This window comes from Cucumis sativus, chromosome 3 (genome assembly GCF_000004075.3).
Source record: "Cucumis sativus cultivar 9930 chromosome 3, Cucumber_9930_V3, whole genome shotgun sequence".
Classification (NCBI taxonomy): Eukaryota; Viridiplantae; Streptophyta; class Magnoliopsida; order Cucurbitales; family Cucurbitaceae; genus Cucumis; species Cucumis sativus.
The window spans coordinates 34,875,703-34,892,914 of NC_026657.2; the positions used below are offsets into that span (position 1 = coordinate 34,875,703).

At 30.6% G+C, this 17,212-nt stretch overlaps 2 protein-coding genes across 3 annotated transcripts; both read left to right on the forward strand.

Moving 5' to 3' along the window:
* The first annotated feature begins 591 nt into the window (after positions 1 to 591).
* On the forward strand, positions 592 to 5,838 carry LOC101221693 (CDPK-related kinase 1). Of its 2 annotated transcripts, none has more exons than XM_004141074.3 (11): positions 592 to 1,537; positions 2,239 to 2,369; positions 2,458 to 2,499; positions 2,611 to 2,719; positions 3,563 to 3,641; positions 3,729 to 4,025; positions 4,145 to 4,257; positions 4,386 to 4,493; positions 4,571 to 4,633; positions 4,735 to 4,902; positions 5,220 to 5,838. In XM_004141074.3, the coding sequence occupies exons 1-11, from the start codon at positions 1,064 to 1,066 to the stop codon at positions 5,355 to 5,357; spliced, it is 1,722 nt and encodes a 573-aa protein (XP_004141122.1). In that variant the 5' UTR covers positions 592 to 1,063; the 3' UTR covers positions 5,358 to 5,838. The 2 variants fall into 2 exon arrangements, with proteins under 2 accessions (XP_004141122.1, XP_011652309.2); XM_011654007.2 differs by lacking the exon at positions 592 to 1,537 and adding an exon at positions 1,622 to 1,840.
* Positions 5,839 to 9,126: 3,288 nt separating this feature from the next.
* Positions 9,127 to 10,760, forward strand: LOC101220675 (transcription factor bHLH106). Its single transcript, XM_004141152.3, has 2 exons — positions 9,127 to 9,514; positions 10,301 to 10,760. The coding sequence occupies exons 1-2, from the start codon at positions 9,200 to 9,202 to the stop codon at positions 10,715 to 10,717; spliced, it is 732 nt and encodes a 243-aa protein (XP_004141200.1). The 5' UTR covers positions 9,127 to 9,199; the 3' UTR covers positions 10,718 to 10,760.
* Positions 10,761 to 17,212: the final 6,452 nt, after the last annotated feature.

Here is a 17,212-nt window from a genome sequence, read left to right on the forward strand (position 1 = left end):
TATGTTAGGTTATAAATTTAGTACTAGTCAGAAAGAACTTAGTCGGTTTAGTTTGATAAAACTTTGACATACCGTCTAAATGATTACCAAATGACTGGCTTTTAGAAAGAAAATAATATTGACTTGGATTATTTATTAAGTTTGTTCGGACTAATATAACAAAATATCAAAATATTTTTTTAATTTGATTATATTTTAAAAATTGTTTTAATAGTTTTTTCTTCTTTTGGGTGGTTTATGATAATGATAATTTTGTAAAAAAAGAAAATTAGATGGATTAAAATTGTAATTAAAAAGAAAAAGAAGAACTTTACTTAGAAAAAGCAAGAAAAGGAGGTTGGGGGGGGGGGGGGGGGGGGGGGGGGGGGGGGGGTGCTTCTCGTCTCTTCTCTCTCTATCTCTCTCTCTCTCTCACTCTGCTTTTCTTTTTCTTTTTCTTGCTCCCTCTGCTAAGCATCTTTTCCTTACTTTTGTTTTATCTTCTTTTTCTCCATTTTAATTTCTTCTTTCTCCCTTTTCTCTTCTTCTTCTTCTACTTCTTCTTTCCCTCTCATTCTTCTCAATCCCCTCTCCCTTTTTCTCTTATTCACTCACTTCTTCTTCTTCTTCTTCTTTCTCACCATCATTTACTTCTTCTTCAACAATTCTCTCTTCTTCTTCTTCTTCTTTTTCTTCTTCCTTCTCCCTTCCTCACTTTTTTTCACATTCAATCACACAAACCTTCTCTCTGTTTTTTATTTCCAGGTTAGTTTGCTTGCTTTCCACGTGGGTTTTCTCTTTTTCTTCTCTTATCATCATACCATTGGAATATTTGGATGATAATCTCTCTACCCATTTGCTGATCTCCCCTGATTTGGCTGATCAACTCCATAATTCTTCCCCAATTGTTTTTTTTTTGTCTTTTTTTTTTGTTTTTGTAACTGTGGAATAGAATTCAACAAGTTTTGTGAGTATTATTGGGAATGGTATAAGAACATTGCAATTGCTGGAGTTTTGGTAAAACAAGGAGGTCTAATCTGTGAGTGATTTTAGTTTGTGTGTGTTCAACTGGATTTCGGATTCCATGGGGCTCTGTCATGGAAAGCCCATTGAACAAAACCCAAAACCCAATTCAGAAAACCCCAATTCAGTGATTCAATCTGAAACCCCCAAAACGCCAACCAATTTCCCATTCTATAGCCCAAGTCCTCTGCCCAATCTCTTCAAGAGCTCCTCTCCGGCCAACTCCAGCATCACCTCCACCCCTCTCCGCCTTTTCAAGCGCCCCTTCCCGCCACCATCTCCGGCCAAGCACATTCGGGCTCTTCTCGCTCGCCGTCATGGCTCCGTCAAACCCAATGAGGCATCTATCCCCGAAGGAAGCGAGTGCGATGTAGCCTTGGATAAGAACTTCGGCTATTCCAAGCACTTTGCCGCTCACTATGACCTTGGTGACGAAGTGGGTCGCGGCCATTTCGGCTATACTTGCTCTGCCAGAGCTAAAAAAGGCTCCTTCAAAGGCCAACAAGTCGCTGTCAAAATCATCCCTAAATCCAAGGTTGATTTTACTTACTTGCGTCTCTGTTTTCAACTACAAATTTGCATCCACTAAGTTGTTGTAGTATTATGGTTCTATGTTCTTATTTTCATCCTGCGCAATGTCAAGAATATCGGTTCACCATCTCGTAATGGTTGGACAATTTATTAATTTATTGGATTTATGAATCTGGAGTTGTTTTTATTTCGGATAATTTTTTGGTGTCTCATGATTTTCTTTTGTGTAATGCGGGGAATTTTGAGGTTGGAGAATTTTTGCTTTGATGAAATGTTCGTGGAGCCCCTTCTTTTATTAGCATTTAAGGTGATTGTGTGCCTACTTAACCCAATATCATGTTCGTCTGTCTGTTTTATGTTGGGGAATTGGGACCAAAAAAGCTGTATAAGGCACTTCTTTACTTCTTTTGGTTAGTAATGAATCATCCTTACATTGTTTTCTTTGTCAGTTATGCCACAGGCTTGGGTGAAATCGAACTACAAATCTATTTAAATTAACTAAAATAGTTCCTAACCAGCTTATGTAACTTGTTCATAAAATATTGATTGCTAAAATTAGTTAATATAAGATACATTCTTACTTTTAAATTTTTGGTTGAATTGGACGATAGTCTTTTTATAGACGATGAATGCCTTTTGGACATGAATTCAGCATTTTGTTACGAGTAGTTTTCTGGTTCTTATTGGGAAGAAAATAATGTGCAGATGACTACTGCAATAGCGATAGAGGATGTGAGAAGGGAAGTGAAAATACTGCGGGCCCTCACTGGACATAAAAACTTGGTGCAGTTCTATGATTCATATGAAGATGAAGAAAATATTTACGTTGTGATGGAGTAAGTTTATATTGCCCCTACCGACCAACCTCCAGCGTGATTGAGTAAATTCACACAACAATTTTATTTTATTATTTATGCTCTTCAGGTTATGCGAAGGAGGTGAACTTCTTGATAGGATACTTTCGAGGTATCCTTTTATTGTTGCATGCTACTAAACTGAATGTACAGGAAGATCGTTTACTCTAGAACGTCTTCGGTTTGGATTTCTTAGTTGTTGATAATCTTTTGAATTCTTTAGGGGTGGCAAGTACTCAGAGGAAGATGCAAAAGTTATCATGGTTCAGATTTTGAGTGTGGTCGCTTACTGTCACCTTCAAGGTGTGGTTCATCGTGACCTCAAGCCTGAGGTAAATGGCTAAAAATTTTGCTCATTTGTATTTATTTTTATTCATGTATTCACCCATCTACATCAATCAAGTTCCAGCATCTTAATGGTCGTTTCATGATATTTCTGCTTTTCATTTTCAATTTCTTGTTTATAGTTGTTGACAAAAATGTGTTTGTTAACTATTTCCTTTTCCTCGTTTCTCTTTCTTTTTTTTAAATATTCTTAAAAACCATATTACAAGTTTTAGAAATGAAGAAAAATTCTACAATGACTATTTTTATATATATAAAGTAAATACAAAAAAATACTTTTGGATATTTTATTTAGAAAGTATTTTTTCATGTAAATTTTAAATGTTCTAGGTTAGAGTTTGAGTACCCTAAAAAAAGAAACTTACAATTTGAGAGAACAAAACATTCAAGGGTTACAAACACTACAACACATCTCTGTTTATTTTTTAATATAAAAAAAGAAACAACACAAATAATAACTGAAAGTTGGTTTCATTTTTCTTCTTTAAAAAAGTAAAAAACAAGGAATAGAAATTAGAATTCCTATACAAAAGATATAAATAAAAGAAACTAGGAGTGTTATCAAATGCCACAATTTCTTCGGGTTGCATTTTGGTTTTGAAAGAATTTGGATCTAATTAATACAGTTTCTTTAGTACACAAAAATGTGGAGGTGAGATTTGAACCTCTAACCTGAAGCAAAGTAACAAGAGTCAAAATCATGACACGTAGCAATTTCTCTTTCTAACATTTGTTTGTTCATCTTACTGACATTCGAATTGGTTGTTTACTAATCTTTGTGATATTTTTGCACTTTTTTCTTTCTAATTGTGATACGCCTTTTACTTCAGAATTTTCTTTTTACATCAAAAGATGAGACTTCCACTCTTAAAGCTATTGATTTCGGCCTTTCTGATTATGTAAAACCAGGTCTGGACTCTGAACTCTTGTTTTTTTATCCAACCATCTATTTGAAATTAGACTGCAGATTTCTGACATTTTGATCCCTTTATACAGATGAGAGATTGAATGACATTGTTGGAAGTGCTTATTATGTTGCTCCTGAAGTTTTACATAGATCATATGGAACCGAGGCAGACATGTGGAGTATTGGTGTAATTGCTTATATTCTCTTGTGTGGAAGTCGACCATTTTGGGCCCGAACAGAATCTGGTATTTTTCGAGCTGTTTTAAAGGCAGATCCAAACTTTGAGGAAGCCCCATGGCCTAGTTTATCTATTGATGCAATTGATTTTGTGAAGAGACTGTTGAACAAAGACTATCGCAAGAGATTGACTGCTGCTCAGGCCCTGTGTATGTTTGCTGAACTTCATTGTGAAGATCTTTCTTTAATTGCTCTGCTTAGAAAGATATATTTTATAGCATTTGTTTGTTTTATTTTGTAAAGCTCAAACAACAATTCTTGCATGTAGGCCATCCGTGGTTAGCTGATCACCAAGATATCAAGATACCATTGGATACGATTACTTTCAAGCTTGTCAGAAGTTATATTTGCTCATCTTCACTGCGTAAATCAGCGTTGGGTGTAAGTATCATCATACCATTTATATTTTATTGTTTTATTGTATTAGGTCATTTTTCTGTTTTGTTTTTCGGCCTCGTAAGATGCCAACTTCTTGCAACTGATTGGTTTGGGACATCAATTTTCCACAGGCTCTTGCAAAGACATTAAGTGCTGTTCAACTAGGTTATCTTCAGAAGCAATTTACACTGTTGGGGCCTAACAAGAATGGGCTCATTTCCATGCAAAACTTCAAGACGGTTGGATCTTTTTCTGATATCACATACGATGATAAAGACTTCCAAGAACGTATTGTAATGGAATTATAATTTTGCAGGCTTTAATTAAGAACTCAACAGAAGCAATAAAGGATTCGAGAGTTCTTGATTATGCCAACGTGGTAAAAGTTCTTTTTATTTTCTTTCAATTCTAATACGTCTTTGAAAGAAATATGGGTGACGTGTCATATCAATTATGTACGCGTTGCATGCTCTCTGGCAGGTTAGTTCCATTCAGTACAGAAAATTAGATTTTGAAGAATTCTGTGCGGCTGCCATAAGTATATACCAACTAGAGGGAATGGAGAGCTGGGAGCAACATGCCCGGCATGCTTATGATCATTTTGACAAGGACGGAAACCGACCAATAATGATCGAGGAACTTGCTTCAGTACGCTCTTTTTCTCTGTTTTGTAGATCGTTTGCTGTGCATGTGGTTGAAGTGGCATGTTTTATGATATATGTTGAAATGCTTTAAATATGTTCTCCAACGCTCTGGATGACCAGGCACAGAGTCCTGCCTTGGTGGGGGCTCATGGCGAACGCCCTTGGAACTTAAAAGTTGGCACTATAGGCTGTTTATGATTTTGGGTCCAGTGTTTAGAGAGATGTCGTATATAAACACCCTCTAATTCTATTGGACCTCTGCATCTGAGTTATCTGTTTTTCTTTTTCCTTTATTAATATATATGTTACATTCTCTCTCAGGAACTTGGACTTAGTCCTTCGGTACCGGTCCATGTGGTTCTCCAAGACTGGATCAGACACTCAGATGGGAAGCTTAGCTTCCTGGGATTTGTCAGACTTCTACATGGTGTCTCTTCTCGCGCATTTCAGAAGGCATAAAGAAAAACCCAGATAAACAAACCCAAAATTTTCTATTGTTAAACTTCCTTGACCAAAATTGTTGAAGGAATTGGATATGATTCTGAACTCGGGGCGTGCCGTAGTGAAGAACCATAATAATATGATCCTGCTCAGAAGGAATAGGGGTGCAGAAGCTTGTTGCCTAAGAAGCGTTGTTGGTGCATGTTGTGATGTGAGGTGTAATTTGTTGTAGTTGTGCAAGTTGTTTCTTACGTTTTGTCATTGAAGTGATTGGTGGGGGTTGAAATTTAGAGGATTATTGTACAGTGGAAGAAGAACAGAGGAGGATAATGTACCCAGGTTTAGCCAACTACTTAAAACTCAAGAGTTAAGAAGAAGGCCATTCATGGCCCTTTGGCTTTTACTACTACTTTTTTCTTTTTTTAATTTTTCCATTCTTCATGTAGAAATGTTAAATTCCCCCTCTCTATCGATGCTCGTGGTAGGAAAATTTCCTATACTACCTTTTTTCTTTTCCTCTTCTCAATTTATTTGTGAGTTAAACACAGTATGCGAAAAGTGGGATTCCCTGATGTTAGTGTGGCGTCTATTGATACTTATAACCACCAATTTATAGTGTGGAGAGAGGATGTCTGATACTAAAAATTCTCTCTTTCTCTGTTCTTCAATTAATAATAAAATCTATAATATATAACATATAATTAATTAATTTTGGTTGGATTGGACTTAATCCAATTTTTCACTAAAAAAAAACTAGAACTTTGAATTCAATCCAACCCACGCTTTAACTTAATTTGATCCGACTCTTATAATATGAGTTGGATAGCATGTGTTGTCAGGTTATTTGGATAATTCTTACACTGATTCACCTAATTATTGCATTTGTTAGAGTTTTCGAATTCCTTTAAAAAGCCATATTACAAAAAAGAACTTTTCTAAAAAGTAATGTAAATTTTGAAACATGTCAAAAATAGGATATACAAAACTAAAATAGGTGAAGTCGTGCACCCGATCCATAACTTCAATGTAGTGGATCCCACATCTTCTATTTTTTAACTTTATTTATATACATATTCATATATATATATATTACATTACATTGGGTTCCACAATTTTTTATGTTCTCATTATCTATATACATTATACGTGGGTTTCACATGTTCTATTTTTTCTCATTATTTATATATACATATCCATATATATATTATATATATTAAACATTCAAATTCTAAAAATATATTTCTTTATTAAATTAATTTATATATATATATATATATATATATATATATATATATATATATATATTTAAATATCTCAATTTTTAATCTTCAATTTTTTAATTTAATTTAATTATTTTTTAATCAAAATTATACCTACATATTTTTTCAATTTTCAATTTTGTTTAAAAACCAATATATTAAGAAAAGATGTTATTAAAAAATATATTAAACAAATGAAAATAGTAATAATAATAATCAATAGAAGTTGAAGTTACTTAAAAAAAAATAATAATAATTGAAGCCATCAATTGATAATTAAATAAAAAAAATTAATATTTATGAAAAATGAAAAAAAAAAAGAATTAATTCGATTACAAATTAAATTTTAAAAACTTAACTAAATCAACATTTTCTTTTTTTTATTTATATATTAAATATCTCATTTCTTATTAAATTCATCTTTTCTAATTTAATTTAATTATTTCTCAACCAAAATTATACATAAAATTTTCTAATTTTCTATTTAAAAACACATCTAATAACAAAAATATATTTTTAAAATATATATTAAACAAATTAAAAAAAAAAATTGAAAGAAGTTAACCTTACCCTAAAAATAATAATAACAACAATAATTTGGAATAGAAAGTTATTAGTTAAGTTTTTGAATTTTAATTTGTAATGGAACCCATTCTTGTTATTTTCTTCCATTTTTCTTTATTTAATTCCACTTAACTTAAATCAAAACAATTTTCTTTAGATATTATTTGACAACAATTCCTTACTAATCTATCTCAATCAAATAACTATCCATCATTCTCAAATTGTATTCAACAACATTAAAAATTGATATCATATTAAAATTAGATAACAATTAGTATTATTGGCAAATTATCATACACATTTGGTATTATAATTAGCAATTATATAACAATCCTAACAACAATGACATAATGGTCAAATTACGTAATTACGTATGCCATTTTTTTTCTTTCAATATGATTTGATCTGTCAGTTTCTATATATTCATGGAATCATTTGTGTGTTTAATTTGTTAATATGTTGCACATATATATTGATGCTAAATTCAAACAACAAAACAACAAAACACCAAAATATGATCATATGAAAAATTATACGACAGAGAGTAAGTTATAAACAGAAAAACCACCTCCAAGTTAATTACAATTACGTCAACAAATGATCCATATATAAATCAATTACATCCAACCCTAACTATATAGAATGAGAGAATATCAACAACTAATGGAATGTTACGTGAATGTGTTTGTATTATATATATTGTAATTAGAGAGACAAAAGTCTTCGGATCAACAACCCACGAGTACTGCTTTAACTCTAATTTGAATGTGCTGTATGTATGTATATGATAGTAAGTTTAAGTTTCTGTATTATAATATGTATCTGAATTAAAATTATTGTTATTTCATCAACTTTGTAAAAAGTAGATAGCTAGGGTGTTATATTAACACCCCCCACATTAATTCTGTTGTGTCCACTCACTCCCTGCTTGTGAGGAAGACAGTAAAAGAACATATACTCATCATAACTTTACCCACTGATCTTCTTTTTCTCTAGGTATTAAAAAGGTGTGTGTTAATTCAAGAAAAACTTATCATATTTTTATTAGGTAACACTTTGTTTCACTCATTATTCCATTTATATGATAACCAATCTATTGTAAACATTGTGAGATCCTCATTTTAGTATTGATTTTAATAATTAAGTTGAATTTACATGTTTATATAATCTAATATTATACCTCTATCATCCAAGAAAATCACGTATACATTTGAATTTTTGAACGTAGGTAATCTTTTGAAACATGGAACTAAATGAAAACTAAACCCTATATAAACTTTTAAAAAAACTCTTTTAAATCAAATCAATAGACTTTAGCACTAAAATCGAAAAATCGGTGTTTTTTTATGTAAAAAAACCAAAGTTACTTATACACGTGTAAATCTTGATACATACGATAAATTAAATTTAAAACAAAATTCAAATCTCAAAAGTAAAATTGTAACATTTTGAAACGTAAAAGAATAAACCGAAATTAAACTCATTAGTTAAAAGACTAAAAGTGTAACATTTTCAAATCTAAAAACTAAAACAAACCAAACTCAAAACAAATGGTATATTTGGTTTGATTCTCTCTCAAAAAGTTAATATTATTGCTTGTCTCAAAGCTCAAAGGAAATATACATACACACACATTGAGAATGGAAATATATGATAAGTAAAGTTATATATTTTTGTTTAATTATCCCAAAAGTAAAAGCTGTATAATTTAGTAAAAGTGATTTACAAATATAGAAGCTAAAATAATATGTAGTATAATAATAATAATCTTGATCATATACTAATTAATATTTATGGATACACACAAACATTATCATTATTTATAAGCCAACCCCAATAATAATTAATTAACCCCACCCCCATATTATATTATATTATATTATATATATATATATATATATATATATATATAATTTAAAAAAGAAAAGGGAAAAATAAATTATAAAAACCCACCGAAAGCTTCCTCCAAAACCCAATCTCTCACTTTAGCAAAAGAAATTTTTTGAAATTTAAGAAGAAGGAATTTAATTTAGAGTAATGATGCAACGCCCTGATCATGATCATGATCAACCACAAAGCTCTGAGCTTTACAGATTGCTGGCACAGACCGGAGCCTTCACCCTCGGCGGTCCGGCCTTTCCTCCGCCGCCGGCTTCTACTCAAACCATGTCCAGCTCTTCTTCTTATTACCCTCTGGATAATAATAAGTCTCCCCAAGGGGTGGCCGCGCCGACGCCTCACGATAGAGCTTTGGCGGCTTTGAAGAATCATAAGGAGGCTGAGAAGCGGAGGAGGGAGAGAATTAATTCTCATCTTGATAAGCTTCGTACTCTTCTTCCTTGTAATTCTAAGGTCATCCTTTTCTCTTTTCCTTTTAATTATTTTACTCGTTAATAATTTCTCCATCTCTTCTTTTCTTTCATTTCTCCACACCCTATTATAAACCCAACAAACACTGACAAATTGTTAGAACAACAGACCTCTTTATATATTATCATTAACATAGTTTGTCATTCATTATAAACTCAGAATCATCCTAGCCTATTTGATCTGGGATTTTGTTTTCCTCACATATGAACTTGGCTATTTGTATACACAGTCAAAGAAAACTGGAGTCCGATATTTAGACGATGGTGATGAGATTCAACTCATTTCTTCTTAACCCAGCTTTATAAAAAAAAAAAAGGGATACGAGCGTATATGTGTACAAGTAAAAGGAACAAGAATGAATTCTTTTTAAAGAATCTTTGGTGAACTCCAACCCTAAGATTTTCTGAACACTACAAACAGATGTTTGTTTGTTTGTTGGTTGAGTTTAGACAAATTTAGAGACAGTGTTTGTTTGTTTTCTTCAAAGCAAAAACTGCCAAAACTCTCTCTTCACTGCCAAAAAGTCATAAAATACAACCTCACTTTTTTGTTCTTTCTCTCTACTTACAATCTTCTTACCCCTATTATTTTAGTGTGTATTTAGGAAAGTTTGAAACCTTTATTATTTCCAACCCTTATCTACACTCATCCGGTGAATTTAGTATATGCTCAATGGATCGAACTAATATATATATAACTCAAATTCAAGTTTCGCTCCTTACATTTTTTTTTCCAACATACACTTATAATTCACATTTTTTCAATTAGACGGACAAGGCATCTCTTCTTGCAAAAGTTGTTGAGCGAGTGAAAGAGCTTAAAAACGAGACGTTGGAGATCGCAGAGCTCGAAAGCTTCCCCTCGGAGACCGATGAGATCAGTGTGCTTTCTGGGGAGAAATCGGAGGATGGAAGGCTTCTGTTCAAGGCATCGTTGTGTTGTGAGGACCGCTCTGACCTCATCCCTGACCTTAATGATATCCTTAATTCTCTACACCTCAAAACCCTTAGGGCTGACATTGTCACGGTTGGTGGTCGAATTCGTAACGTCCTGCTTATCGCCGCTAACGACCACCATAGTGTCGAATCTGTTCATTTCCTTCAAAATGCGTTGAAATCTCTTATTGAACGCTCAAATTCTAGCCTTACATCCAAGAGGAGGCGCCTTGTACTTCACCACAAATGATTATTATTCATTCTCAATATCTTCCTTTTTTCAGACTAATTCATATTCTTCTCCTTATTTTCTTCATCTCACTTTTAATCCAATTTTCAATCACATCAACAACCTAACTTAATTAGAATTTGTTTTAATAGTTCGATAAAACTTTCTCGAGTAGATCTATGGATTTTATCAAAACGATGAACATGAGTTATTAGTTATTACAAGGTTTTATATCAAAACCTTATTCAATTAAATTCTAATTTTTAAAATTATATAGTTTAACCTAAAATCAAATAGATCCTCCCATGTAAAAAAAACGAGAAGTAAAATTGAAATTTTGATATCGATAATTACAATCATATTGATTTTTTCTGATATTAAAACTTTATTATTATTATTTTTTAATTTAAGAATTACATGTATATCAGAAACTTGGAAAAATGGGTTTTCAATTATAAAAATAAAAAGTATGATTTAGAAAGAAAAGAAAAAGTTAAAAAGAGAAATGAAAATTATGATTGGGGTTTGGTTTTTTTTGTAAGTTTCCAAAGCCAAAGGCATGAAGAGAAAAAAGGGAATATTTTTCCTTCAAGTTTATAGTACTTTTATGAGAGCTGCAGGGGCAGCCAGAACTCAACCTCCCTCCCAATGATGTTCGTATTAATGATAGCAACGACTATCGTCTTTCATCTACAAAATTTAAAAAATACGTCTAATCTTCACGTGATATCATATAATTTTAAATAAACCAATGATCTATAAATTAAATGGTAAAAACGGAACGTTAATGTCAAAGTCAATAATGATGTAATTTTCTTAATTAAGTTAGGATTAAATCTAATTTGATCCCATGGTAATTAGGAGATGCTTTTGTTTACTTTATTTTCTAGTTCAAATTCATCTATAGTGTACTATATAACCCTACTTTCATAAATGAATGGTATTTATTTTTTCTTAAAAAGTTTGGGGATTGATTAATACTTATAAAGATAAATTTACAAGGCAAAATATAACAGATGAAAAGAAAAGTATTACTATAAATTAGGTTGGTGAGTCAACCAAGCTAATTTGAAGAAAAAAAGAAGAAGAATTTAGAAAGAAAAGTTATAATGAATGTGAGCAAATAGTGATATGAAATTATCCAATTGTGACTTCAACTTCATGGAAAAATGTGACCACAAAGCACAAAGGAAATGTGGAAACAAAAGGAAGAAAAGACCACAACCGAAAGGTAATGAGCATTTTGGCATTGATAGTGATTTTATTGTTATTAATGAAAAATGTTATTTTATTGTTTACATTTACAACACTTTATTATTTATTTAACTTTTTATAAGAATAATAATATAATCAATATATAAAAAAGAAAAACCCATTGGACTGCCAAAAAAAAAAAAAAAAAGAAGAAGAGAAAAGTGGTCAAAGTGTAATCATAGCTAAAAGGCACATTTTATTTTGCAAAGAGAAAAGAAATATCATAATTAATTATGATGGTACACACATATGTGAATGAACATGAATTGAAGAACATGTTTCTTTTTCTAATTAGGAAATTTTAATCACAAACTTTTTCTAATTTTAAGTTTATTATCCTTCATTAGTCATAAAATTTAAATTTATATTTAAGAAATCAATTGATTTTCTTTTATTTTAAATGAATTTGTCAAAAATATTTAGATAGATAGAGTGTTTGAGGTCAAAGAAATAATTAATTATAGTTGAATTACGATAATTTAGGTACAAAATATAGATTATTTTGGTTTGAGTTATATTAACATATATGTTTGATATATGTAAACTATTTTAAGAAATGACAAATACGATAGCAAATAAAAAAATAAAGCTACAAGAAGTCTTTTATAATTTTTTTTAGAAACTTCTCACACCCATGTAATTATTTAAATGTACGGGACTTTTTATAGTGTTTTTGTAAGACTATATTCGATGCTACAATAAAGTATGAGAGTATAGCTTAATTCTTGTAGTAAGAAAAAAAATAAATACTAAACATTTAAACAAATAATTAGTAAATACGATATCAAATGAAAGTTTGAAATAATGATATGATTGTATCTAATTTTGTGAGTGTTGGGTGATTCAAATCCTCTAACCAAAGTTTAATATTTGTTGACTTTAATTTTCTCTATAGGAGTTTGATCTAATTATCATTGATTGAATTAAGCCATGCATAATTAAGCTGCTTTAATTATGGTTTACACATTTGGTGATGCATAATTTCATGCTTTAATAATAATAAAATAAAACAAATTGAGATTTGTAGATTTGAAATATATAACTTTCATTTTTTTATATTAATTGTTAATAAACCGATATACTAGATATCGAGGAATTAGTGGATGTAGCCGAATATCTCAACTAGGTTAATTATTACCTTTTTAATGTCTTTATCACATTACGTTACTTATAAAAAGAATTAAATAGGAATTAGATTTATGATTAATCTAATATTATTATTTTTTTTTTCTCAAATTAAGGAATGTGAATGTATCCCTTCCTAAATTTTAAATAATAAAACGAGTAATATTTGGGTATAGCTTATGTATGATCTATCTTTATACGTCTCAATTTAATTATTGCAAAAAAAAATAGTTTTTTTTTCTCATTTTCTTAATCACTCCCCTTCATTATAAAATATGATATATTATCTCATATTTTTGTCCATCAATTCAACGAAAGGTTTATTGCATTAAACTACATAATTATGGTTTGTTTCTACGACGTGAAATTTTTTCGTATTTATAAATATTTTGGTTCTTTTCTTTCTATTAATTAGAATGTTATATCAGGGTGTACAAGAATTTTGTTCACGTCTAAACTTAATTTTCGAGTTGCTAAATAAGCCAAATTAAGTGAAATTAAAGCAACCCCTAAATATCTATATATATTTTTCGTTCATAGCCTTATGGTAAAAAAAATGTGTCGAGAAAATCATGTTAGACAATTCAATGACTAATTATGATAACATATTATACGAAAAATAGTTGAGTATATCTTGGGGTGCACTTATTTTTGTGAATTCAATCTAATCATCTAATCTCCTTCCTATTATACGATTGAGTATGGTGTACCTCAGTATCCAACTTTTTACTCATCTTTCTATATTAAAAGAAAAAGAAAGTCGAATCATAATATACAACAACTCATTTGAATTGAAGCAAAGTTAATAGGTCATTGTTGAAGCTAACTGCAACTCTACTCACTCAAGGCAGGTTTTGATCAGTACACACTTACCTAATATTCTTCTACTGGTAGTTTATAATCATACCAATTTTGAAAGTCCACTTTTACTATACATACATTCATTAAACCTTCCATTCTCCAAAAAAAAATTAATATAAAGGAAACCTTTTAGATCTCCTACTTTGATATCATGTTAAATTTTCGATAAGAAATATATCAATAATCCTAGCTACGTTCAACCTCATATATTATTTGTCCTTTACATTTGTGTGTATCAATGATCTAACACTTTATTAGAGTAGAAGATCCTAGAGGCTATGTCTCTATCAAACTCCTATTTTCTTACAAATTATCAAACCAATAAGTGAGATATAATGTCAAATTATTTATATATAATTAAATTTAACCATATATCTTTGGATAATTAGTTAGTGACGATTTAACAAAACTACTCTACCAAGACGTTGAAGTGCTCAAGTAGACACACCACACCAATGTTTAGTAACATGATCTCTTAGTACATATATATCCTTAATTCGACTTTACTAAACGGCCTATGACCTCATCTTTGGTCATGCATACGCGTGCGCATCCGGTCGCCGGATCAATGCTAGACTATAGAATGACATATATATATATATATATATATTAAGTAAAAACGGGGGATACTAATTAAGCCAGAGAGGGTTTATATATAAAGAAGGAAAAAGTGTTTATAGTTAGGGTTATGTGAAGTAGTTGGAGAATGTTATTGTGGGGATAGAGAGAATGAAAACAGAGGGGGGAGAGCGTGCAAAAAGAAGATGCTGAGAGGGAAGAAGGGGCAGCAAAAATGATGATGATGATAGATGTGGTTGGGCACATACATTGATAACATATATATATATATATGAATATGAAAGCTAAGACAATTACACGACAAACCACAACATTACAAAAACATAGATCTATGTGAGACAAAATCACTTTTGGCGTGGAGGGCATTTGTGGGGTAACCCTAATCAACTTTTTTATTTGGTGCTTACTGCCTCTTTCAACCACATACACACACACACACCCTACACTTTTTTCCCTCTCTCTCCCTCTCTAAACTAACACATGTGTTATTAGGGTTTATAAATTATAAGTTTCAAGTTCTGGTTTGTGCTGACTGCTGCTTGGTTTGTTTCGTTTTTTAAAATTATTATGCTGCTAAACACACTTAGTTTATCTTTCAATTTCACTTACTTTATCTTTCAATTTTCTTGCTTTGCATTGATGTTTTAAAAAATTACTAAGCTGAGAGAAAAGGAAAACTAATTAAGAAAAGTTTAATTTACTTTTAATGACTTGTTTGGATCATTTTAATTTTTTTGGTTAATAACTCAACCATTCTCTTATTTTCTAAGTTATGGTAAGAATTTGAGAGGATATAGACTTAGTTTTTAACAGCAAACTAAACATCTCAAATACTTACTTTCCAACTGTTTTCGCATCCTACTTTTTGGTTTTTAGAAATTTAGAATCTTTCTTACAATGCTTTAAACATTTTTTTAAATTAAAATTTTTAAAGAGTTGAATATTTTCTCAGTCAAATTCGAAAAACAAAGAGTAATAAATTTAGCTAATGTTTCAAACCATTTGGTAAAAAAAAAAAAAAAGAAAGTAGAAAATGGAAAAGCAAAAAATTTAGAACAATGAAAATAGTGGTTATTATATGCTTAACTTAAAAGCCAAAATCTAAATAATAATCAAACATAACATAAATTTTAAAGTTTGTGTTCATTCTATTGGTGACTTTGAAAATAAAAGTATTTAATTCATAATAAATATTTAAAGTTTTTTAATCATGGTTATTTATAAATTAAAAGTTTAGTAACACTATTTCCATTACTTCTTCTTTTTTCCCTTTTGTTGAAAGTATATTCAAAATGAAAGTCAAGTAAATTTCAAGAATAAATAGAAACTTAACTCAACTATCACATGAACCAAAAAGGTAATAAATAGTTTAAAGAAAAGAAAAGAAAAGAAGAGACAAATGCATGGGTGAATGGAAGGAGATGTCGGGACATAGTAATTTGATATATTGTGGGAATAAAAACGTATACATATTGTCTCCTTACTCTCTCTCTTTTTCACCTCAGCATGCGGTCTCCCTCTCTCTTTTGTAATCATTGCTACCACACACACTATTCCTTTTCTCTTTGGTGTTATCACGCACGAGCGGATCCAACGTTTTCCTTCTGCTCAAACATGGGAGAGAGTGATCAACAATATCATCCTCTCTAGCTATGTTATTATTATAAGTGTTTCCTACACTCACACTACCTTTTTCATTACCTTCTTCTTCTCCATATTTCATATGATCACCTCACCTCAACACCTCTTTTTTGACTTACCTTCCTCCACCCTCCAAATTATATATGAATATACAATCATTTAAGGAAAATATATATATGATAATCTTTATAGTTTGTAGCTACCCAGGTGTTTTGGGGATTTAAAATGTTTTATTTTTAGTCTTTTTGTGTTTTCACTTTGCTTTTAGTTTGGCACATGCATCTACGTTTTAGAATATAATGCATTTTAACTTGTGATATTATCTGACATTTTAATTTGGTTTCCTAATTAAGTTAACAAGGTTTACGTTTTTTTTACTCTCCTTCAACAGTTTTTCCCATTTTATTATCACGTTTTTATTCATCTTTTAACTCACCATGTTCTCTTCAAATTCCACAGCTGGAACTGTTTTTTTATGCTAAGTTTGCCATGAGTATTCGTAAATAAATTCATATTATTTAGAGTGTCAAGTAGTTACACCCTCTAACTCAAATACACTAAACCTCATTTTTCTTCTTTGGAACATAATCTGTTACTGATCTCTGTCGTAAATAATCCATAGTGACAGAGAGTATTCTTGAGAGCTAAAGAACATGAACTTCTCCTTTTTAATTCAGTAGGTTTGGACAAAGAGTATTCCTGTTTTTGTATTATAATAATAATGAGTGATTATTGATTGTTTTCATCATTAGTTGCTTGTTGTTTGTATGTACTTATGGTTGATTTAATTAAGAGATTCTGTATACATATCTTGTTTTTAAATTGATCCAATGGCTTGATCTGATCCTTGTTAAAGTTCAATTTGTGTCTACATTTGATTCAAAGTTATAAATGGATAGGAGTATGAAACAATTATAATATCCAATTGAAGTTGATCACAAGAATTTAGGATCAGGAAAAAGTGAAAGAATTAAGTGCAGAAAGGAATGTAATTAACGTTATATGTTTATGTGTGGGGAAGTTATGATCATTATATACTAATCTTTAAGAGAAAAC